This window comes from Eubalaena glacialis, chromosome 5 (assembly GCF_028564815.1).
Source record: "Eubalaena glacialis isolate mEubGla1 chromosome 5, mEubGla1.1.hap2.+ XY, whole genome shotgun sequence".
NCBI classification, from domain to species: Eukaryota; Metazoa; Chordata; class Mammalia; order Artiodactyla; family Balaenidae; genus Eubalaena; species Eubalaena glacialis.
The window spans coordinates 63,259,152-63,285,154 of NC_083720.1; the positions used below are offsets into that span (position 1 = coordinate 63,259,152).

Consider the following 26,003-nt stretch of genomic DNA (forward strand, 5'->3'; position numbering starts at 1 on the left):
CTGTTAATGTACACCAGCACTATCAACGGCACCAGCAGATTTCCAACCAATACAGTGTCTGGAGTTTAGTTTTTACTACAAGATCCCTATAAATTAAAAAATAGCTGTTTTAGAAAGATTGAAAGAAAAAACGATGTCTAATACTAGGTTTTTATAATAATTCGTTCAACAACAAACACTAAGAATATCTACCACATGCTAGGCAACCTTCTAGTTGCTGAGGATACCACAGTAAACAAAAACCAATATAGATGACTGTCCCCATGGAGCATATATGCAACAAATAAATCATCAAGTGTATAAGCTATGAGAAAAATAATTAAGGGATTGATGGGGTGGTGAGGGAGGGGCAGTGATAATATTAACTTTGGTGTTCAGGGATTCGTGCAAAGGAGACTTTAGAGCAAGAACTTGAGGGAGGTAAGGTATAAGTCATGCTGCTCTCTGGGTACGAGCATTCAGGGCAGAAAGAAGAACAAGTTCAAAGGTACCCGAAGAGAGATCCTGCTTCTTCTTATGTCTAGATTTGATAGAATAATAAAGTAGTTTCCTTTTTCTGTAATCTATCAGGTTATAATTTTTGATGTGGGGCCCAAAGGAGATGGAGGAAGCTGGTATAAGATTTCAGCCAACCCTCAAATCTGTTTTATGCTACTATGGCCCACAAGCCAAACCTGGCCCATTAAATGTGTTTATAAATAAAGTTTTATTGAAACACAGCCTCATTCATCAGTTTACACATTCTCTGTGGCAGCTTTCATGCTACAACTGCAGAGTTGCTGAGCTCCCACAGACACCATATGGCTGTAAAGATTAAAGTATTTATTATCTGACCCTTTACAGAAAAAGTGTGCTAATACTTTCTCTATGGAATTCAGAATGCCATCAAAATCAGTGCTACCTGCACCAAAGAGACATGTGACCATGAGGTAAACAAAGCTCAGTAACCTCTGCATAAGGAATGGGTAGGCATCATTTTGTCTAATTAATGAGCATCTTAAACGCCCTCACCATAGCCTACAGAGTCTAACTAGAAAAAGGAAAAATGGAGATTCCACTTGTGGTCTAATAAATACATGCTTCTTGGTCAGTTACACATATTTCTTTTAAGTCATAGCAATATAATCATGGAGAAGAGCTTTTTAATTTCTTGGTGATATAACAAGCTCCTTTGTTTACTTTCCTAGCTGCATCCTGGTAACCTGGAAAAAGACTCTGAAGTCAGAAAACTCAATTATTTTCTCTAAAATGGAAAAATAAAAATCTCAAAAAATTACAGCCTCTAACCTTAGGCAGGTTCAGAATAGAAAGGATGGAAAGTCAGAGTTCTGATAAAAAGAGAGAGAAAATGTTCTAACTATCCCAGAGGTGGCCAGTAATGGTGAAGCTTTCTCAGTGTGCCTGCAACATAAACATACTAACCCTGTCAAGATCGAGGTACCACCCACCAGAGATCATTCAGGAAACCACAGAATCTGCTAAATCTTCCAGTGATACTTTGCGAGAGCACTGGGATCTCCCTAATCATTTAAATTCTACAGAAATGAAAGACCTGAGACTATTCCCATGCAATGTTTCATTCCACCAGTGTGTATATTTGAGTAATGACTCATACCGTTGCAATTTGACTATGCATTTACCAATAATACCGATGACTGACGAAAAGCAGACACAGTTAACTACTTTGTCATCCTAATGGAACCAGAAAGGAGTGAGACAAAATACGTGATGCTAAGAAGTTCTCTGCTTCAGTTTAGTCAACATCTAATTTGCTAAAGGGATGCAATCCTATAAAGTATTAACCATGTAATTACTAACCACAAAAGGGTTCAGCTTTTTTTTTTTCTCGATTTCTTAAGAAATATCATTCCTTCTCCCACTAGTCAACTGATACTTCTTCTGGCAATTTTTTTGCTAATAAAATTTATTTTAGGAGAAAACAAGGCTTTCTAGAAATGATGCACCTTTTCAGGGGAAGAGTAGAGAAAGCCAGCACAACATAGAGACTCACCACAACACCTACTTAAACATAAGAGATTTAATCCCTAAATAATTTAATAATTCATGAGGAACATTTCCAGTAAATATTTCAAAAGGACATTCAAAATTCAGGATGTCAGAAAATAATTCTAATTAAACATAATCCCTCCCCAAAGATTTCTCAGTACTGCAAAATGCTTAAGGACAGAAGTTTCTTTGTCAACAACTGAAATGATAAATCTGCTTTTAAAGTATAATATTCAAGGAACTCTGACCTTTTGTGCAACATTCAAAACTCAAAACAATATATCAATAACAGTGAAGCCTAAAATGTAACAGTGACATACTTTCCCCTAACTACAATAAGCCTTGTATTCCCAAACAGAACGCTGTTATAATAGGAGCGAAGGCCAAACAGTGTGGGCTGAGTAATACAAACTCAATCGGTGTTGTTTTTCTTTGCTACAAATTGAGACACAAGATATCGCATTTTGGTGCAAAGTTAGAAACTAACATTAAGGATCTAGATGTGAAATCAGACTTCCAGTTTTAATTTGCTATGCAGAACCTTAACCCAGAATTCCATTCAGCACATGGCCCATGCCCCACATTATATCTAAAGAACAGCATTTGCAAAAGTGTATTGAAAGTCCCTATGAACTGTCTCTGTATGCTTGGGGGTTGGGGAGGCGCAACAGCAACCTAGCAGGTTTAGAAATGGATACGCTTGAATTTTTAAAAATATGCCACTTAGGAAAAAAAAAAAACAAAGAAGAATAAATACATACCCTTGGGGACAGAGTTTGTCAAGCCATCCCGATTTAACCTTTCTTGCAGATGATCCATAAAAACAGGCATAGGGAGATATTACGTTTGAGGAAATGATTGATGAATCAGCCTTTCCACTTGTTGAGCTTAGTGGATAACTGTGCCTATTAACAGAGGCCAAATTCACTGCTTTTTGAGTCCTAGATTTAGATGGCTTTGAATGTTTTCTTCTTAAACTCTGAAAGCATTCTTCTACTGTTGAATATTCTGATTCCGAAGCAGAGTCTATAGGAAGATTGTTTTTGTCCTCTCGAGGTATCCAAATATCTTCTACTTTGTCTTCACTTACATTCTCCATCCTGTTATCATATACGCTAAATGGAAAAAGAATGGTTTTAATATTTCCCACAGCTCTATGTGACTTAAGCCATTGGTTACTTTTTCTATTTATAAACAACCAATCACAGAAATTTAAGGCCAGGAAAAATCTTGGAGTTCAATTAACGCATCTGATAATTTTTAAAACTTCCTGAAAAATAGAAATCTCTCATTATACTAACACATATTTGAATACTACTAGAAGCAGTGTATTTTTTCTTATGTATCATTTAATCTGACCTGTTTATTTTGGGGGTTGGGTGAGAGTGGTGAGGATGGAGACTGCCATATTCTCTGCATCACAATTTAAACGTCTTCACCAGCACCAGTAAGTGGCCAGCCACTTAATGGGCCAGATCATGAACCACTACCTCGTGGAGAGAGGTACTGGAGATCTTATTTCCACATGTTGCCCCTTCTCTGACTCTCCACTAATTGACTTCAAGGACCCCATGTTCCATCATAATGTAATAAAACAAAGAGTACATCTGACTGGTGAGAACTTTAGTATTATTTTGCATCACTAATGAGAAAAAAACTGCACCACATTGCTAACTAGAAAACAAGAAAGGGCCAGGGTACATTCAGAAGGTAAAAGCTGTATAACATATAATATTTACTGGAACACATAGTTGCTAAGTATATTCCTATAGATTTAAGGAATGACAAAACAGATTGGCTCAGCCATTTATGTATAATAAAACTCATTACAAAGAAGTTTTTCTAATCAATGAAACAGATATGCCTAGGAGTCAAATTACATCCTTCTGCACGTGGTATTCTAAAAATCATTGCCACCTTAAAGGACTTAACTTGGCCCCTTCCACACTCTGCATTGTAGTAAGTTCATATCAAATGCCTACTGAAGATTCTCAATTATTTAGTCTCATCTTAAGGAAACCCTCAACAGTGTTAGCCTTGGAGAATAAAGGTTAAAATAGACAAATGTTAGGTAATGATGCACTACATCAAGTGCTAATAAAGCTGAGAGAAAAATAAAATTTAAGTTGGTACCTTACAAACTCTATTCAATCTCATGTGTGATCCAAATAACTGGATAATTTTCAAGCTGCTTGTCAATGCTGAACTTCTAATAAAAGGATACATTACATTTGTAAAAATTCTGCACCTCATATAGTGACATTTTTGGCACTGCCCCTTTCTTCTGCATAGTAAGGTAACTTCCTATCTTTAAAGTGCAAACATGGTCACCACATATTTGCCACTTTGGGAAAGGGAGAATGGTTTCAATTAGGAAAAGACAAAAATAATGTGCTACAGACTATAGAATCGATTTACAGGCTCTAAATTCAATTACTGAAATGAGTGCTGTTGTCAAAAGAAAGGATTTGAACTTACCAATGTAAACTATTTTCTTAGAAATATAATATGAGCAAGAATTCAACATTGTATATTATATAACATTTTATTCAAAAGAATTAACCATCATCAATCATGTCCTCATACCTTGATTTGACAAAAAATGAGTTTCTTTCAGTAGTTGTTTCCCCTTTGAGTGTTTCTTCCTGGGTCCAAAATTCATTCCTTATGGATCTCTTCTATAAAAAAAAAAAATACACGTTTTTTTAGGGGAGCAATATTCTACAAAGATTCACAGTATCCGGGTTTAGTTTTATTAAACAAACGTCTAATTGTTTAGATCAATTTTCAATAAAAACAATTTAATTAGGGTGACTATATTAAATGGTAGCCTTTTGATCCCTTTTTCAATATTTTATTTAAATCATTAATAACTCATCATTTCAACTAAGAAGAACAGAAGGTGCTAAGAATAAAATTTATTTACTTTTACTGTCCCACTTACTTTTTGTCTTCCAACTTCTCTTTCATCATGACCAAGATATAAAATACCAAAAGAGCACAAATAGTGGAGAGGAAAGACTAAGTGATAAACTGAATAATTAAGATTTGTAAATAGTTAGAAGTCTGTCTATATTTGGGTATAAGGCAAAGTAAAATCTAGTGGCTTTTGTCAGTTTGCCTTTCCTTTTTACAGGGGTTTGTCTTATTCTTTTTTTTTTTAAGTAACTTGTGGTAAATTTTGAAAACCCACTGATCTATATTCCTAAAATCAAATTGAAATGTATTTCTGTGATATATTTTTAAAGATATAAATCTGCCATGATTTTACTGAGCAGAATTTCGCTGAATGGAAATTTCTTTCTTCAATATAACACATTCTTCAAACAGCTTAAAGGAAAATGAAGAGGCATATATAGGCAGAAAAGCAAAGAATTGAATATGGAAAAAAATTAAAATGTATGGGACTAACCTTGGAATTTTCTAGTCTCTGGAAGAGAAAGGTTTCTCCATAAGGGAAAATGGAAGATGAATTCTCCTCATTCGTATCTTTTGGGGGAATTATAGGATGAGAATGGAAAGATGTGAATAATGTGAAATATTGTTTTAAAAAGGCATGTGTTTAATTATTTTATAGCAATATCACAACTTAAGCTTTATTCTCTGAGAGTCCAAAATTCTGCTCATAATTCTTACCCTCAAATCAACTCTAAGCATGATTTTCTCAATGTATACACCCCTCACTTCACAACCAAAACACATTACTCACTGTTTCTCAAAGTGTGATGTGTCACATTTGTCCTTGCTAACCTATAGGATCCACGTTAATATAAGTAAGCACATTTCCCCATACAATGGAAATTGTCATGGTGTGTTTATAATGTTAATTCCTAAATAAGAGGTTAGTTTTAATGGCAGAAAATTAATCTTAATTCTATTGGAATTTTAAACAAATGATCATTAAAAGTTCACTAACATAACAGCTAGATGTTATAGCATTCAAAATGCCAGAATCCACTTAATATAATCCCTCTAATACCATAACTACTAATGCACCTGTAAGTAAATTATTTCAAGAGAATTTCCACAATCCCTGAATTACACCGATCTACAAGAAAGAATTCTCAACACTTGCGTTTTCTGCTGTGGCAAATTTTTTTAAAGGTTCAGTAGTCAAGTGTTTGCTAACAGCATTGAGAAGAATGTTCCTGAACTTGTACAAGCAGAATTTTCAGAAAGAAAGAAAAGCCTCTGTCAATGAGCAGTTGACCAGAGCAATGTCAGCCCTTTCCTGTTACCATGGCAAAATTACTTTCCATAAATCTATGCCCTGTAGTTCAGACTGTCAGAAACCACATAATTTAGTTAAATGCTTTCGACTGTGGTTAATGATAAATGAAGCCTGGGTAAAAAAATCTTTTTACATTAGCACGTGCAAATTTCCAGGAGTCTGCGTATATATTACTGTCTTTCATTCACTCACCTTTAAAAGTGTCTGGAGTACTATGAACCCTGGCAGACAGTTATTCCCACTATTCCCTATTCCACAGGTGGGCTGCCTTCTTGACCATGATTTTAACACATGTAAGAGTATCAAATGAGTACTAACTAATTTACAGACTTTAAAAGCTGAGACTCACTTTGCTGTGTCATAGATTTTCCAGTTGAGGTAGGAACATTTCTTCTCTCACGGAAATAGCTTAAGGCAAAGGGAAAAATAGATAAAATACGTAAAAATAGATGTTATCATCCTGAGTAAAGGATTAATTGTAGGCACATATATTCTTTTTGTTAGAAAAACCAATATTCAAAAATAAGTTTGATTTTAATGAACAAATACAATGGCCAAATTCCATAAATGTGTCTTTTTAAATAGCCTTAAAGGAAGAGATTTTATTGGATTTTACAAGTGTTTGCTTTTTACATTTATAATTCACAAAAGTAAATGAACATATTTGCCCAAGTATTTATGATTTTTTTTGTCTTTAGCTTTACAATATTGAATAAAAAATCTGTCTGGCTCTAAGAACATAATTTGAAAATACATAAGACCTTTTCTCAAAGATCTCACAGCCTTGAGAGAGAAATACTACAGGTAATTAATTAGAATACAACATAACAGCAATGCCAGAGGAAAACACTGTGGAAACAGAAGGTAATGAATACCTACTACCATATGAAAGAGTTCTATTTTTCCATTTAAATATAAGGATCAGGACAGTGTCCTTAACTTCTCTTAAATATAAATATGCCCAAGTAACTATAGGAAAGACTATATATATGTAGTTGTAGTTATTTATTTATTTATATCTATATAAAAGAACAGAAACCAATGAAATAGAATATAAACAAAATTTAAAAATAATGGTAACCAAAAGCTGGTTCTTTGAAAAGATCAATAAAATTTATAAACCTCAGGGAAGGAAAATAAGAATGAGAGACAGAAGAGACAAATTACCAATATCGGGAATGAAAGAGAGAACATCACTACAAATCCTACAAACATTAAAGGGATAATTACAGATTATTAAGAAAAACTTTATGCCAATATATCCAACAATTTAGATGAAATGGAAAAATTCCTTGAGATACAAATGATCAAATAGGACACGAGAATAAATAGAAAATCTTAATATCCCTGTATCTATTAGAAAAATTGAATTCAGTAATTAATCACCTACCCACAAAAAGCTCCAGGCCCAAATACTGCACTGGTGAGCTCCACCAAACATTTAAGGAAGGAATAATACCAATTCTATGCAAACCTTTTCAGAAAATAGGGAAGGAAGGACTACTTCTAGTTCATTCAGCAAGGCCAGTATTACTAATACACAACCAGTCAAAAACAAAACAACAGATAAATGTTAGACAAATATTTCTCATAAACTTAACATGCAAAAATCATTAACAAAATATTAGCAAATCAAATCCAACAATACATAAAAATGATAATATATTATGACCAGGTGAGATTTACCACAAGAAAGCAAAGTTGGTTTAACATGGAAAAATTAATATAATTCACCAAATTAAGAAAATAAAGGAGAAAAATCACATTCTCACAGCAATAGATTCAGAAAAACCAATTGACAAAATTCAAAATCCATTCATGACAAAAACTCTCAGCAAACTAGGAATAGAAAAAAACTTCCTCAACCTAATAAAGGGCATTTATGAAAAACCAACATCATAATCAAAGATTAAAGACTGAATCATTTTCCCTAAGACTGGAAATAAGGCAAGGAGGTGGGTGCTCACTAGTTATATACACATTAGTTCATAGGTTGCAGTCAGTGCAACAAGCGAAAGAAATAAAAAACATTCAGATTGGAAAGGAAGGCCTCTTATAAGCAGAAGTCTGTATCTAATCAACAGGAAATCCTTAAAAATCTACCTAAAAGCTTCTCAAACTGCTAAGTCAGTCTAGTAAGGTACCAGGATGGGGGAAATATTTTTTAAAATCAATAGTATTTCTGAATACTAGCAATGAACAATTGGAAAAATGGTTTGAAAATATAACTTTTACAATAGCATAAAGAAACATGAAATACTAAGGGGTAAATTTATCAAAATATGGGCAAGATCTGCACACTGAAAATTCTAAAACATTGCTGAGAAAAATTAAAGAAGACCTAAATAAGTAGATATATCATGTTCATGGATTGGAAGACTCAATATTGTTAAGATGTGAATTCTCCACATATTGATATATAGCGTCAACATAATCCCAAACAAAATTCCAGTGATCTTTTTTATAGAAATTAACAAGGTGATGCTAAAATTTACATGCAAATAAGAACAATTTAGAATGGTCAGAATATTTAAAAGAACGACAAAATTGGAAGATTTATAGTATATGATTTCAATATTTAGTCTAAAACTACAGCAATCAAATTTGTGTGGTATTGGTGAAAGGGCAGACATATAAATCAATGGAATTAAACAGAAAGTCCACATATACTCCCACACATCTACGGTCCAGTGATTTTTGAAAAATTATGTCATGGCAATTCAATGGGGAAAGGATAGTCTTTTCAACATGTGTTGCTGGAATAACTGGATAGCTCAATTTAAAAAAAGAAATGAATATCACCCATTACTTCATACCATATACAAAAATCAACTTGAAATGCAGTTTAGGCCTAAATGTTAATACTAAAACTCTAAACCTTCTGGAAACCAACAGAAGAAAAATTTTGCAACCTTTAAGTATGTAAAGATTTCTTAAATAAGATACAAAAACCACCACCCCCCCAAAAGAGTTGGACCTTTATGCTGTCACATATTTCTGATAAATGACCTGTTTCCAAAATATAAAAAGAATACTTACAATCTATTAATAGGAATGATTCAATTTAAAAATGGACAAAAATTTAAATAGACACTTTATAAGAGGATACACAAATGTGATAATAAATACAGACTCATTAGAATGGATAAACTTAAGGCTGTAAATACCAAGTGTTAGAGAGTATGTTGAATAAATAGAAGGTTTAAATACTGCCAGCAGGAATGTAAAAGGGTACATCCATTTTGGAATACTGCTTGACATTTTCTGATAAAGTTAATTTAAGCTCCCAGCTATCCAATCCTAGAAACTCAAAAGAATTGAAAACATATTTCCAGGGAAATAAATTTTTCTGGTCTTTCTTCATAGCAGTTTTACCCTCAATAATCAATAACTTAAAACAAACTAAGTGTACATCAACAGGTGAATGATAAACAAATGGTGATATAAGGACCTCAGGGATTACTACCAAGCTTGGGGGGGGCGGAGAACTAATAAAAGGATACAAATTAATACTAAACATAATAATATGAATAACTCTCAAAATCATCATGCTGAGCGAAAGAAGCCTGGCACAAAGACGTATATCCTATATGATTCTATAAGGGAGTGTGAAAGACGGATGGACTGTAAAAGGACACTAAGAAATGCTTAGGGATGATGGAACTGCCACTTCTTAATTGTGGTGATAATTTAATAGGTTTACACATCTTTCAAAACTCATCAAATTATATGCTTTGAATTGGTACAGTTTATTATGCAAATATTATACCTCAAAGAGTTGTTTAAAAATGAATTTAGCAAACTTACTGTGCATAGGGTTGATAAATAAAATATAAACTATATTCCCAGGGCTTCCCTGGTGGCGCAGTGGTTGGAATCCGCCTGCCAATGCAGGGGACACAGGTTCGAGCCCTGGCCTGGGAAGATCGCACATGCCGCGGAGCAACTGGGCCCGTGAGCCACAACTACTGAGCCTGCGCGTCTGGAGACTGTGTTCCACAACAAGAGAGGCCGCGATAATGAGAGGCCCGCGCCCCGCGATGAAGAGTGGCCCCCGCTCGCCGCAACTAGAGAAAGCCCTCGCACAGAAACGAAGGCCCAACACAGCCAAAAACAAATAAATAAATTTATAAAAAAAAAAAAAAAAGAATAAAAAAGCAGTATGTAGAAGAGGAAAATATATATTCGACAAAGGGCTCATACCCATGGTGCATCAATAACTCTTAAAAATCATTATAAAACACAGAAAATGCAATTCAAAACAATAACCCCCCTCCCCCAAAATGGGTAAATGACTCCAAAAGGCACCACATAAAAGAAGATAGAAACATGGTCAATGACCAATAAATGCGTTAAAAGGTGCTCAATTTCGTTAGTCATCAGAAAATACAAATTAAAATTGCAATGAAATATAACTATCCGCCCACCTGTATGGCTAAATTTTTTTAAATAACGAAATGCTGTTGAGGCTATGAGACAAAAGAAATGCACATACACTGCTAGTGTTAACATAAGTGAGCATAACCACTCAACGATGAGAACCACTTTGCATTACCTACCAAAGTGGAAGATAAGCATATACTAGGACAGCAACTCTAATCCTAAGTATATATTCAACAGACATACATGTAGATGAAAAGAAAAACCACCCAAATGTATGTCAACATGCAAAAGTTAAAGAAGCTGTGGGAGAATCACACAAAAGAATAACATTCAACAGACAAAACAACAAACTGACATGCAGCCACATGGACGCATCTCATAAACATCAGGTTGAAAAAAAGATATCGGACACAAAACGTTACTTGCTGTATGATTCCATTTATATGAAATTCTAGAATAGGCAAAAGTAATTCAGTGAGATCAGTGGTTCCCCAATGCAGGTGATAGGATAATTTACTGCCAATGTGCTAAGGCTAATTTTGAGGGATAACAGAAATGTTCTATATCTTGATTGTGGTCACATGGCTGTATATATTTGTCAAAACTCATCAACCTGTCTATTGAACATCAGTCTTTTTTCTTACATGTAAGTTAGATATAAATAAAGCTGGTTTACACATGTGTGTAAACATATATCACTTACATGTAAAATACTAGATGATGTTGAGAATGTGAACTATAACAGTAGAATGGATATCATGATATATCCGTACGGTGAAATATTATACAGCAGTGAAAATGAACAGTCTACAACCATAGGTATCAACATAGATTAAGTCTCAAAGTTAAGCAAAATGAGCTTAACTAAAAGATTTACTATATGGCTGCATTTTTAAATCCACAAGACAGTCAAAACTACAGTATAGAGAGGGGATTCAAGATGGCGGAAGAGTAAGATGTGGATATCACCTTCCTCCCCACAAATACATCAGAAATACACCTACACGTGGAACAACCCCTAAAGAACATCTACTGAAGGCTGGCAGAAGACCTCAGACCTCCCAAAAGGCAAGAAACTCCCCATGTACCTGGGTAGGGCAAAAGAAAAAAGAAAAAACAGAGACAAAAGAATAGGGACGGGACCTGCACCAGTGGGAGGGAGCTGTGAAGGAGGAAAGGTTTCCACACACTAGGAAGCCCCTTCGTGGGCAGAGACTGCGGGTAGCAGAGGGGGGAAGCTTCGGAGCCACGGAGGAGAGCGCAGCCACATTGGTGCGGAGGGCAAAGCGGAGATTCCCGCACAGAGGAGCGGTGCCGACCAGCACTCACCAGCCCAAGAGGTTTGTATGCTCAAACGCCGGAGCGGGTGGGGGCTGGGGGCTGAGGCTCCAGCTTCAGTCGGATCCCAGGGAGAGGACTGGGGCTGGCTGCATGAACAGAGCCTGAAGAGGGCTAGTGAGCCACAGCTAGCCGGGAGGGAGTCCGGGAAAAGGTCTGGAGCTGCCGAAGAGGCAAGAGACTTTTTCTTGCCACTTTGTTTCAGGGTGTGCAAGGAGAGGGGATTAAGAGCGCCGCTTAAAGGAGCTCCAGAGACGGGCGTGAGCCGCGGCTATCAGCGCGGACCCCAGAGACGTGCATGAGATGCTAAAGCTGCTGCTGCAGCCACCAAGAAGCCTGTGTGCAAGCACAGGTCACTATCCACACCTCCCCTCCCAGGAGCCTGTGCAGCCCGCCACTGCCAGGGTCCCGTGATCCAGGGACAACTTCCCCAGGAGAACACAAGGCACGCCTCAGGCTGGTGAAACGTCACGCCGGCCTCTGCCGCCGCAGGCTTGCCCCGCATTCTGTACCCCTCCCTACCCCCGGCCTCAGTGAGCCAGAGCCCCCGAATAGCTGCTCCTTTAACCCCGTCCTGTCTGAGTGAAGAACAGATGCCCTCAGGCGACCTACATGCAGAGGCGGGGCCAAATCCAAAGCTGAACCCCAGGAGCTGTGCGAACAAAGAAGAGAAAGGGAAATCTCTCCGAGCAGCCTCAGGAGCAGCGGATTATATTTCCACAATCAACTTGATGTACCCTGCATCTGTGGAATACCTGAAGAGACAACAAATCATCCCAAATTGAGGAGGTGGACTTTGGAAGCAACAATATGTATATACTTTTTCCCCTTTTTCTCTTTTTGTGAGTGTGTATGTGTATGCTTCTGTGTGCGATTTTGTCTGTATAGCTTTGCTTTTACCAGTTGTCCTAGGGTTCTATCTCTCCGTTTTTTTCTTTTTTTTTCATTTTTTAGTATGGTTTTTAGTGCTTCTTATCATTGGTGGACTTGTTTTTTGGTTTGGTTGCTCTCTTCTTTCTTTCTTTCTTTTTTTATTACTTTAAAAATTTTTTATAACAATTATTTTTTATTTTAATAACGTTATTTCATTTCATTACATTTCATTTCATTTTACCTTTTTCTTTCTTTCTTTCTTTCTTTCTCCCTATAATTCTGAGCCGTGTGGATAACAGGCTGTTGGTGCTTCAGCCAGGCATCACGGCTATGCCTCTGAGGTGGGAGAGCCAAGTTCAGGACGTTGGTCCACCAGAGACCTCCCAGCTCCATGTAATATCAAATGGCGAAAATCTCCCAGAGATCTCCATCTCAACGCCAAGACCCAGCTCCACTCAAAGACCAGCAAGCTACAGTGCTGGACAACCTACGCCAAACAACTAGCAAGACAGGAACACAACCCCACGCATTAGCAGAGAGGCTGCGTAAAATCATAATAAGGTCACAGACACCCCAAAACACACTACCAGATGTGGACCTGCCCACCAGAAAGACAAGAACCAGCCTCATCCACCAGAACACAGGCACTAGTTCCCTCCAGCAGGAAGCCTACACAACCCACTGAACCAACCTTAGCCACTTGGGGCAGACACCAAAAACAACAGGAACTACGAACCGGCAGCCTGCGAAAAGGAGACCCCAAATACAGTAAGTTAAGCACAATGAGAAGACACAGAAACACACAGCAGATGAAGAAGCAAGGTAAAAACCCAACAGACCTAACAAATGAAGAGGAAATAGGCAGTCCACCTGAAAAAGAATTCAGAATAATGATAGTAAAGATGATCCAAAATCTTGGAAATAGAATGGAGAAAATACAAGAAATGTTTAACAAGGACCTAGAAGAACTAAAGAGCAAACAAAAAATGATGAACAACACAATAAATGAAATTAAAAATTCTCTAGAAAGGATCAGTAGCAGAATAACTGAGGCAGAAGAACGGATAAGTGACCTGGAAATAACTACTGTAGAACAGAATAAAGAAAAAAGAATGAAAAGAATTGAGGACGGTCTCAGAGACTTCTGGGACAACATTAAATGCACCAACATTCGAAATATAGAGGTCCCAGAGGAAGAAGAGAAAAAGAAAGGGACTGAGAAAATATTTGAAGAGATTGTAGTTGAAAACTTCCCTAATATGGGAAAGGAAATAGTTAATCAAGTCTGGGAAGCCCAGAGAGTCCCATACAGGATAAATTCAAGGAGAAACACGCCAAGACACATATTGATCAAACTATCAAAAATTAAATACAAAGAAAAAATATTAAAAGCAGCAAGGGAAAAACAACAAATAACATACAAGGGAATCCCCATAAGGTTAACAGCTGATCGTTCAGCAGAAACTCTGCAAGCCAGAAGGGAGTGACAGGACACATTTAAAGTGATGAAAGGCAAAAACCTACAACCAAGATTACTCTACCCAGCAAGGATCTCATTCAGATTTGATGGAGAAATTAAAACCTTTACAGACAAGCAAAAGCTAAGAGAATTCAGCACCACCACACCAGCTTTACAGCAAACGCTAAAGGAACTTCTCTAGGCAGGAAACACGAGAGAAGGAAAAGACCTACAAAAACAAACCCAAAACAATTAAGAAAATGGTAATAGGAACATACATATCAATAATTACCTTAAATGTAAATGGATTAAATGCTCCAACCAAAAGACATAGACTGGCTGAATGGAGACAAAAACAAGACCGATATATATGCTGTCGACAAGAGACCCACTTCAGACACAGGGACACATACAGGCTGAAAGTGAGGGGATGGAAAAAGATATTCCATGCAAATGGAAATCAAAAGAAAGCTGGAGTAGCACTTTTCACATCAGACAAAATAGACTTTAAAACAAAGACTATTACAAGAGGCAAAGAAGGACACTATATAATGATCAAGGGATCAATCCAGGAAGAAGATATAACAATTGTAAATACTTATGCACCCAACATAGGAGCACCTCAATACAATAAGGCAAATACTAACACCCATAAAAGGGGAAATCGACAGTAACACAATCATAGTAGGGCACTTTAACACTCCACTTTCACCAATGGACAGATCACCCAAAATGAAAATAAATAAGGAAACACAAGCTTTAAATGATACATTAAACAAGATGGACTTAATTGATATTTATAGGACATTCCACCCAAAAACAACAGAATACACATTCTTCTCAAGTGCTCAAGGAACATTCTCCAGGAGAGATCATATCTTGGGTCACAAATCAAGCCTTGGTAAATTTAAGAAAACTGAAATCATATCAAGTATCTTTTCGGACCACAACGCTATGAGACTAGATATCAATTACAGGAAAAAATCTGTATAAAATACAAACACATGGAGGCTAAACAATACACTACTTAATAACCAAGAGATCACTGAAGAAATCAAAGAGGAAATAAAAAAATACCTAGAAACAAATGACAATGAAAACACGATGACCCAAAACATAAGGGATGCAGCAAAAGCAGTTCTAAGAGGGAAGTTTATAGCAATACAATCCTACCTTAGGAAACAAGAAACATCTTAAATAAACAACCCAAACTTACACTTAACACAATTAGAGAAAGAAGAACAAAAAAACCCCAAAGTTACCAGAAGGAAAGTAATCATAAAGACCAGATCAGAAATAAAAGGAAAAGAAATGAAGGAAACAATAGCAAAGATCAATAAAACTAAAAGCTGGTTCTTTGAGGATTAACCAAGATGGCGGAGTAGAAGGACGTGCTCTCACTCCCTCTTGCGAGAGCACCAGAATCACAACTGGCTGCTGGACAATCATCGACAGGAAGACACTGGACTTCACCAAGGAGGATACCCCACGTCCAAGGACAGAGAAGAAGCCACAGTGAGACGGTAGGAGGGGCGCAATCAGAGTAAAATCAGATCCCATAACTGCTGGGTGGGTGACTCACAGACTGGCGAGCACTTATACCACAGAAGTCCACCCACTGGAGTGAACGTTCTGAGCCCTACGTCAGGCTTCCCAACCTGGGGGTCCGGCAACGGGAGGAGGAATTCATAGAGAATCAGACTTTGAAGCCTAGTGGGAATTGATTGCAGGACTTCGACAGGACTGGGAGAAACAGAGACCCCACTCTTGGAGGGCGTACACAAAATAGTGTGTGCATCGGGACCCAGGTGAAGGAGCAGTGACCCTGGGGGAGACTGAACCAGACATAACTGCTGGTGTTGGGGGGTCTCCTGCAGAGGTGGGGGGTGGCTCTGTTTCACCGTGGGGACAAGGACACTGGCATCAGAAGTTCTGGGAAGTACTCCTTGGCGTGAGCTCTCCCAGAGTCTGCCATTAGCCCCACCAAAGAGCCCGGGTAGGCTCCAGTGTTGGGTTGCCTCAGGCAAAACAACCAACAGGTAGGGAACCCAGCCCCACCCAGCAACAGTCAAGTGGATTAAAGTTTTACAGAGCTCTGACCGCCACAGCAACAGTCAGCTCTACCCACCTCCAGAGCCTCCCATCAAGCCTCTTAGATAGCCTCAACCACCAGAGGGCAGACAGCAGAAGCAAGAAAAACTACAGTCCTGCAGCCTGTGGAACAGAAACCACATTTACAGAAAGATAGACAAGATGAAAAGGCAGAGGGCTATATACCAGATGAAGGAACAAGAAAAAACCCCAGAAAAACAACTAAATGAAGTGGAGATAGGCAACCTTCCAGAAAAAGAATTCAGAATAATGATAGTGAAGATGATCCAGGACCTTGGAATAAGAATGGAGGCAAAGATTGAGAAGATGCAAGAAATGATTAACAAAGACCTAGAAGAATTAAAGAACAAACAAACAGAGATGACCAATACAATAACTGAAATGAAAACTACACTAGAAGGAATCAATAGTAGAATAACTGAGGCAGAAGAACGGATAAGTGACCTGGAAGACAGAATGGTGGAATTCACTGCTGCGGAACAGACTAAAGAAAAAAGAATGAAAAGAAATGAAGACAGCCTAAGAGACCTCTGGGACAACATTAAACGCAACAACATTCGCATTATAGGGGTCCCAGAAGGAGAAGAGAGAGAGAAAGGACCAGAGAAAATATTTGAAGAGATTATAGTCGAAAACTTCCCTAACATGGGAAAGGAAATAGCCACCCAAGTCCAGGAAGCACAGAGAGTCCCATACAGGATAAACCCAAGGAGAAGCACGCCGAGACACATAGTAATCAAAGTGGCAAAAATTAAAGACAAAGAAAAATTATTAAAAGCAGCAAGGGAAAAATGACAAATAACACACAAGGGAATTCCCATAAGGTTAACAGCTGATTTCTCAGCAGAAACTCTACAAGCCAGAAGGGAGTGGCATGATATACTTAAAGTGATGAAAGGGAAGAACCTACAACCAAGATTACTCTACCCGGCAAGGATCTCATTTAGATTTGATGGAGAAATCAAAAGCTTTACAGACAAGCAAAAGCTAAGAGAATTCAGCACCACCAAACCAGCTCTACAACAAATGTTAAAGGAACTTCTCTAAGTGGGAAACACAAGAGAAGAAAAGGACCTACAAAAACAAACCCAAAACAATTAAGAAAATGGTCATAGGAACACACATATCGATAATTACCTTAAACGTGAATGGATTAAATGCTCCAGCCAAAAGACACAGGCTTGCTGAATGGATACAAAAACAAGACCCATATATATGCTGTCTACAAGAGACCCACTTTAGACCTAGGGACACATACAGACTGAAAGTGAGGGGATGGAAAAAGATATTCCATGCAAATGGAAATCAAAAGAAAGCTGGAGTAGCTATACTCATATCAGATAAAATAGACTTTAAAATAAAGAATGTTACAAGAGACAAGGAAGGACACTACATAATGATCAAGGGATCAATCCAAGAAGAAGATATAACAATTATAAATATATATGCACCCAACATAGGAGCACCTCATTACATAAGGCAACTGCTAATAGCTATAAAAGAGGAAATTGATAGTAACACAATAATAGTGGGGGACTTTAACACCTCACTTACACCAATGGACAGATCATCCAAAGTGAAAATAAATAAGAAAACAGAAGCTTTAAATGACACAATAGACCAGATAGATTTAATTGATATTTATAGGACATTCCATCCAAAAACAGCAGATTACACGTTCTTCTCAAGTGCGCACGGAACATTCTCCAGGATAGATCACATCTTGGGTCACAAATCAAGCCTCAGTAAATTTAAGAAAATTGAAATCATATCAAGCATCTTTTCTGACCACAACGCTATGAGATTAGAAATGAATTACAGGGGAAAAAGCATAAAATACACAAACACATGGAGGCTAAACAATACGTTACTAAATAACCAAGAGATTACTGAAGAAATCAAAGAGGAAATCAAAAAATACCTAGAGACAAATGACAATGAAAACACGACAACCCAAAACCTATGGGATGCTGCAAAAGCAGTTCTAAGAGGGAATTTTATAGCTATACAAGCCTACCTAAAGAAACAAGAAAAATCTCAAGTAAACAATCTAACCTTACACCTAAAGAAACTAGAGAAAGAAGAACAAACAAAACCCAAAGTTAGCAGAAGGAAAGAAATCATAAAGATCAGAGCAGAAATAAATGAAATAGAAACAAAGAAAACAATAGCAAAGATCAATAAAACTAAAAGCTGGTTCTTTGAGAGGATAAACAAAATTGATAAGCCATTAGCCAGACTCATCAAGAAAAAGAGGGAGAGGACTCAAATCAATAAAATCAGAAATGAAAAAGGAGAAGTTACAACAGACACCGCAGAAATACAAAGCATCCTAAGAGACTACTACAAGCAACTTTATGCCAATAAAATGGACAACCTGGAAGAAATGGACAAATTCTTAGAAAGGTATAACCTTCCAAGACTGAACCAGGAAGAAGCAGAAAATATGAACAGACCAATCACAAGTAATGAAATTGAAACTGTGATTAAAAATCTTCCAACAAACAAAAGTCCAGGACCAGATGGCTTCACAGGTGAATTCTATCAAACATTTAGAGAAGAGCTAACACCTATCCTTCTCAAACTCTTCCAAAAAATTGCAGAGTAAGGAACACTCCCAAACTCATTCTATGAGGCCACCATCACCCTGATACCAAAACCAGACAAAGATACTACAAAAAAAGAAAATTACAGACCAATATCACTGATGAATATAGATGCAATAATCCTCAACAAAATACTAGCAAACAGAATCCAACAACACATTAAAAGGATCATACACCACGATCAAGTGGGATTTATCCCAGGGATGCAAGGATTCTTCAATATATGCAAATCAATCAATGTGATACACCATATTAACAAATTGAAGAATAAAAACCATATGATCATCTCAATAGATGCAGAAAAAGCTTTTGACAAAATTCAACACCCATTTATGATAAAAACTCTCCAGAAAGTAGGCATAGAGGGAACCTACCTCAACATAATAAAGGCCATATATGACAAACCCACAGCAAACATCATTCTCAACGGTGAAAAACTGAAAGCATTTCCTCTAAGATCAGGAACGAGACAAGGATGTCCACTCTCACCACTATTATTCAACATAGTTCTGGAAGTCCTAGCCACGGCAATCAGAGAAGAAAAAGAAATAAAAGGAATAGAAATTGGAAAAGAAGAAGTAAAACTGTCACTGTTTGCAGATGACATGATACTATACATAGAGAATCCTAAAACTGCCACCAGAAAACTGCTAGAGCTAATTAATGAATATGGTAAAGTTGCAGGATACAAAATTAATGCACAGAAATCTCTTGCATTCCTATACACTAACGATGAAAAATCTGAAAGAGAAATTATGGAAACACTCCCATTTACCATTGCAACAAAAAGAATAAAATACCTAGGAATAAACCTACCTAGGGAGACAAAAGACCTGTATGCAGAAAACTATAAGATACTGATGAAAGAAATTAAAGATGATACCAACAGATGGAGAGATATACCATGTTCTTGGATTGGAAGAATCAACATTGTGAAAATGACTATACTATCCAAAGCAATCTACAGATTCAATGCAATCCCTATCAAATTACCTATGGCATTTTTTACAGAACTAGAGCAAATCATCTTAAAATTTGTATGGAGACACAAAAGACCCCGAATAGCCAAAGCAGTCTTGAGGGAAAAAAACGGAGCTGGAGGAATCAGACTCCCTGACTTCAGACTATACTACAAAGCTACAGTAATCAAGACAATATGGTACTGGCACAAAAACAGAAACATAGATCAATGGAACAAGATAGAAAGCCCAGAGATAAACCCACACACCTATGGTCAACTAATCTATGACAAAGGAGGCAAAGATATACAATGGAGAAAAGACAGTCTCTTCAATAAGTGGTGCTGGGAAAACTGGACAGCTACATGTAAAAGAATGAAATTAGAACACTCCGTAACACCATACACAAAAATAAACTCAAAATGGATTAGAGACCTAAATGTAAGACTGGACACTATAAAACTCTTAGAGGAAAACATAGGAAGAACAGTCTTTGACATAAATCACAGCAAGATCTTTTTTGATCCACCTCCTAGAGTAATGGAAATAAAAACAAAAATAAACAAATGGGACCTAATGAAACTTCAAAGCTTTTGCACAGCAAAGGAAACCATAAACAAGACGAAAAGACAACCCTCAGAATGGGAGAAAATATTTGCAAACGAATCAACGGACAAAGGATTAATCTCCAAAATATAGAAACAGCTCATTCAGCTCAATATTAAAGAAACAAACACCCCAATCCAAAAATGGGCAGAAGACCTAAATAGACATTTCTCCAAAGAAGACATACAGACGGCCAAGAAGCACATGAAAAGATGCTCAACATCACTAATTATTAGAGAAATGCAAATCAAAACTACAATGAGGTATCACCTCACACCAGTTAGAATGGGCATCATCAGAAAATCTACAAACAACAAATGCTGGAGAGGGTGTGGAGAAAAGGGAACCCTCTTCCACTGTTGGTGGGAATGTAAATTGATACAGCCACTATGGAGAACAATATGGAGGTTCCTTAAAAAACTAAAAATAGAATTACCATATGACCCAGCAATCCCACTACTGGGCGTATACCCAGAGAAAACCATAATTCAAAAAGACACATGCACTCGAATGTTCATTGCAGCACTATTTACAATAGCCAGGTCATGGAAGCAACCTAAATGCCCATCAACAGACGAATGGATAAAGAAGTTGTGGTACATATATACAATGGAGTATTACTCAGCCATAAAAAGGAACGAAATTGAGTCATTTGTTGAGACGTGGATGGATCTAGAGACTGTCATACGGAGTGAAGTAAGTCAGAAAGAGAAAAACAAATATATATTAACGCATGTATGTGGAACCTAGAAAAATGGTACAGATGAGCCGGTTTGCAGGGCAGAAGTTGAGACACAGATGTAGAGAACAGACATATGGACACCAAGGGGGGAAAACAGCAGTGGGGTGGGGATGGTGGTGTGCTGAATTGGGCGATTGGGATTGACATGTATATACTGATGTGTATAAAATTGATGACTAATAAGAACCTGCAGTATAAACAAACAAACCAACCAACTAATACTAAACTTTCATTGGGTTATTTGTATGGAAATATGTTAATATAAATGTTTCAGACATTACATGAAATTTCTAAAAATCTTATATGTTCTGGTAAAATGTTATAAGTCATAATCCTAGTTATTACTTTAAAATGTATATCTCAGAAATAACTAATTTTCTTGTCAACTGCATTATTATGAACTTTCATCAAATCTTTAACCGTGGTCATTTTTAAGTCTTTTGTCATTTACAGACAGTTCTGGGTGTACTCTGATGCTTTTGTAAATATGTTCCTATAAAAGGGTTTCATCTTCAGGAAATTCATGGAAAAGACTCTGACAAGTACAGGTTTCTGGTACCCGACTGTACTGCTGAACTGAATGAATAAGCATTTTCAGAACTCTAATGAAAAACTGATGAGCTCATAAAAGTGCTAACAAAAGATCAAGATGAAAAAAAAAAAATTAATTACATGGGACTGAGTGAACTGATGAGGATGAGTATAATTTTTGTGACTTTCTGTTTGAATTTAAAAAAAGAAAAAATCCCACAAGGACTCAGAGGCAAAGAATATACAAATCAATTTTCACTGCAAAGTAAAGGAGCTGTTACAGTGGAGGATTACTGGACTGAATGTCAATATTATGACATAGTATGAGTGTGTTTCATGTTTGGTAATTGCAATCATTGTTGCTTTTGTTGTGATCATCCAAAAAAAAAAAAAAGACATAATAAAAACAATCATTAATTAAAAATTCAAAAAATTCAAAAAAAAAAAAAGATTCTCAAAAATTTATGAAAAATAGCACAACTTATTTAAAACTTGAGCCAAATGTTTCTTATCTGAAGTTATCCTTATGGCTCGCAAAAGGATTCTGTTCCTGCAAAGACATAGCAGACCCTTCTCATTTACTTTCTTTTAATTGTTTAAAATTAGCAAAATATGCTAAAGCTATGGTGTCATACAAAAATTGGTGATCTTGTACTTTCCTAAGAAATACTCCATTTCTTATATATGCAATCAACACTTTTAAGAATATTTACTAAATGAGTGGTTAAGAAAGTGTGTTATAAAGTCAGATGTACTGGAATGAAATCCCAGTTCACTGGGATCACCCATGTGATCCTAGAAAAATTAACCTAAGGCTCAGTTACCTCATAAGAAAATGGAGGAATAATACCTATTTCAGAGGGCCAATGTGAGAATTAGACAACCCATGGAAAATTATAAACCAAACCAGCTTCTAGGTGTTTAATAAATGATACTGCCAATTGATTTCCCAGTAAATACTCAATATTGCCATTGGCACCAGGGATGCCACGATAAAGACAAATTAATTACGGCCTCTGTCCTCAAAGAGTTTACACTCTAATGGGAGGTACTTAACATGGTCTTGTAAATTGCCATGTTTTCTCTTGCATATACTAAATTTCCATATTTTTCTCTTGTAAATACACCCAAGATCCAGCACCAGGGACAGAGTGGATACACGGGGAGACAAAGGGGGAAGGAGAATCTTGCAGAAATGCCAGCCTAGAGCCTGTTTACAGGAATCTGTAATTGCATTTAGTGCCATAGCAGTAAGGGTTGAACTTAAACAACCTCATGACTCCCAACAGAGACAAGTGTTAGCTTTTAGTGAATTAAAAAAAAAAAAAAAAAAATCCCACCACAACCCTGAAGAAAACCACATCTTAGGTGTAACTCTGAGAAATGGTTGAAAGTTCTCCCTGCTGTAAGTCAGCTCCTCTTAGACTCCACAGTTACCTCAGGGTACCAATGACCCAACAGGCCGGTAGGCCCCCTCTTTCGAGTTCTGGTCTCCAGCTGAAGTGGTCTCATATTGTGCTGCTACTACTTTTTACATGTCTTCTACACTACACTAAAGCCCCTTTTTATCTCTCTACCTCCTCCGCATCTAGTGCCGTGACCAGTACCAAGCAAGTGCTCACTAGATGCGTGGTGAATGATTAATTCGTGCCAATCGTGTCAGGTAGTAGAGATACAGTCATTAGGAACATGGCCCCTGCCAAAAAGCACATAACCTAGTGGGGAGATAGAGTCAGCAATTCAAATATAAAGGGCACTCATGGAAGAATATAATACCAGGCATGGAGGAAGGTACAGGAAGGAATGTCCAGGCAGAATTAGGGGAAATGAAGTCCCCCAATTAAATAGGAGAAAGCTGAAGTTATAAGTTGGAAACAGACTCTGGGCAGTGGTGTACAAGAGAGATGGCATGACAAAAAATTTTAGAAGAAAGAAAAGGTTGGTTGAATGGGTCAAATTTAGAAATGAACACTGAAAATAAAATTGTTAAAAAATAACTAAATTCCCCCAAATTGAATACACACAAGTTATCATAAAAATTCTTACCTCCCTGAAATTCCTTTTGCTGACCCTGGAATCTCTGGTACAGGCCGATGTCTTAGCAGAAAAGATCGAGATGGTCTTGAAACCAACTTGCTATGACTTCTCATAGGTGTTAGGACTGGCGATGACGGAACATACAAATCATTTACAACCATTTCTCCTTGAAATTGAAAGAATGGGGATGGTGGTGAGCTTTCTAATAAACGATTAGTTCCATTTCCAGAATTTGCTTCTGATACTGAACAGTCAGGGGAAGAAAGGAATTCAGGGTCTGCACTAGGAAGCTTGCTCACATTTTCTGAGATCAAATCAACTTTTTTTGTTTGTTCTTCTCCGGTTGTACAGTCGACAGTCTTTTGTGCAGTCAAAGATTCTACGTCAGTAATTTCACTACCAAATAAAGAACCTTGAAAAGAATCTGAATTCAGGTGTGGTTCTTCTTCCGGAATGGGAAAGTTGTATGTAGGAAGAGTCAGCTTATCATCTGATTTAAAAGACTGGCTATTTTCCACACTAACCTCATTTTGATCAAGACTTCTTGTAACAGTCTCCAGCTGCGTTGGGCTGGGTGTCTGAACACTGTGTGAATCTGAAAGTTCTAGGCAGGTATTCCGAGAAGATGGAGCATGGTGATCCTCTGAAGCCTCATCATTCTTCTTTGTTTTATGAACATTTGCATATATTGAGATATCTTGCATTTTTGACAGGATTATCTGTAACTGTTTAAGTATCCTCCTCCGGTGTCCTGTAGGTGATATTCCAACTTTGAGGAGCACGCTGTCATTTATTTCTGCACAGTCCCTTACATTATTAAAACCAAATTCGCGGAAGCGTAAGAGGTACTGCTCCAAATTAATGCTCATTAGGAAATCTTTGATATCAACATTCACTTCACTGACTGAGGACATAATGGTGGCTTCATTACTAGGCAATGTGATAGAAGCAGTACAATGCAATACGCACACAAGAGGGTGCACTTCTGTATTGGATTTTCCTCTATCACTTATCTCAAAATGTTATTTTCTGCACAGTGAATGCTTTATGCGCTTAAGCCTAGAAAAAAAGAAAAGCAATTTATTAGGACATTTTTGGTATTAAAACTAGTTTTACATTATAAACGTTCTCTGAAGAAAAACAATAGAAATGAGGATCATTACTTGTGCTCGCTGAGAGTCTGGAATCTTTGTGCATTACTTTATATGCCTTAGAAAGTCAATTCCTAGGTAGAGTGTGAAGGGACAGGACAGAAATGTTAATGGTAGTATCAAATGATGATTTTCAAAAAGGTAAAAAAAAAGATTCTCAAATATAAAATGAACATGTATCCAAAAAAATGCATGCACTAATTAATGAGGGAACCAGTAAGGTGGTAGGGCTAGTTTCAAGAGCATTTGTGGAAGAGATTTATACAGTCCATCAGAAAAGGCTTTTTTTTTCTTTTTTTTTTTCAGTGCTCGAATAAAATGGGTAGGTTAGATAAAAAACTGGTTAGTGCCCTACAGGGCAATAAAACCATAACCTTTGGAGATATCTTTCTACTAGACAGAAATCTATAAGCTAACAGGTAACTTCTCAGTCCGGGGCTCTAACCAAATAGTAAATGGAAAGTGGAGCACAAGAATTAGAATTAAATATCCCTGATATGAGCCTGTTAAACAATACCCCCAACAAGGCATCGAAGGAACATGCTGTACATTCTTTTGATTTCCAAATTTTAGATAATTTTTCTTAATAGTACCTAACTAGATATGAACGACTCCCCCTTTAGTACACCTTCTTCAAAGACTCTCTCCAAAAGCACAGTTAGAACATACTTCTTAGGTTAATAATTTTCACTTCAAAATTGCAGCAGCATTGTATGTAAATACTGTTACACAAGATAAGACTAGTTGAGCAACTGTACAGTAGATAACAGGAAGTTAATATGAAAGGAAAAGGAAAAAGTTTGAAGGTCACATTTTCCTTCATACACAGCATATACACATAGGTTTATTTTTCTCATAAACAACATTAATTTTTTAAAAAGTTGATTTATCAGGTGCTGTTTACATGGCTGCATTCAGTTTGTAAAAATGTATGGTATGCAAAAATGTCTGTATATTATGCATCAGGA

At 36.9% G+C, this 26,003-nt stretch overlaps 1 protein-coding gene across 1 annotated transcript in view; it reads right to left on the bottom strand.

Annotated features, from left to right (window-relative positions):
• ARAP2 (ArfGAP with RhoGAP domain, ankyrin repeat and PH domain 2) overlaps nucleotides 1-24,798 on the bottom strand; it is a 192,414-nt gene extending 167,616 nt beyond the window's left edge. Inside the window, exons 1-5 of the mRNA XM_061191308.1 lie at nucleotides 23,894-24,798; nucleotides 6,588-6,646; nucleotides 5,420-5,496; nucleotides 4,594-4,685; nucleotides 2,769-3,122 (exon numbers count right to left, since the gene is read on the bottom strand). Of these exons, the coding sequence (XP_061047291.1) occupies nucleotides 2,769-3,122; nucleotides 4,594-4,685; nucleotides 5,420-5,496; nucleotides 6,588-6,646; nucleotides 23,894-24,798 (1,487 nt within the window). The remainder of the gene's footprint in view (nucleotides 1-2,768; nucleotides 3,123-4,593; nucleotides 4,686-5,419; nucleotides 5,497-6,587; nucleotides 6,647-23,893) is intronic.
• Between the last annotated feature and the right edge of the window lie 1,205 nt (nucleotides 24,799-26,003).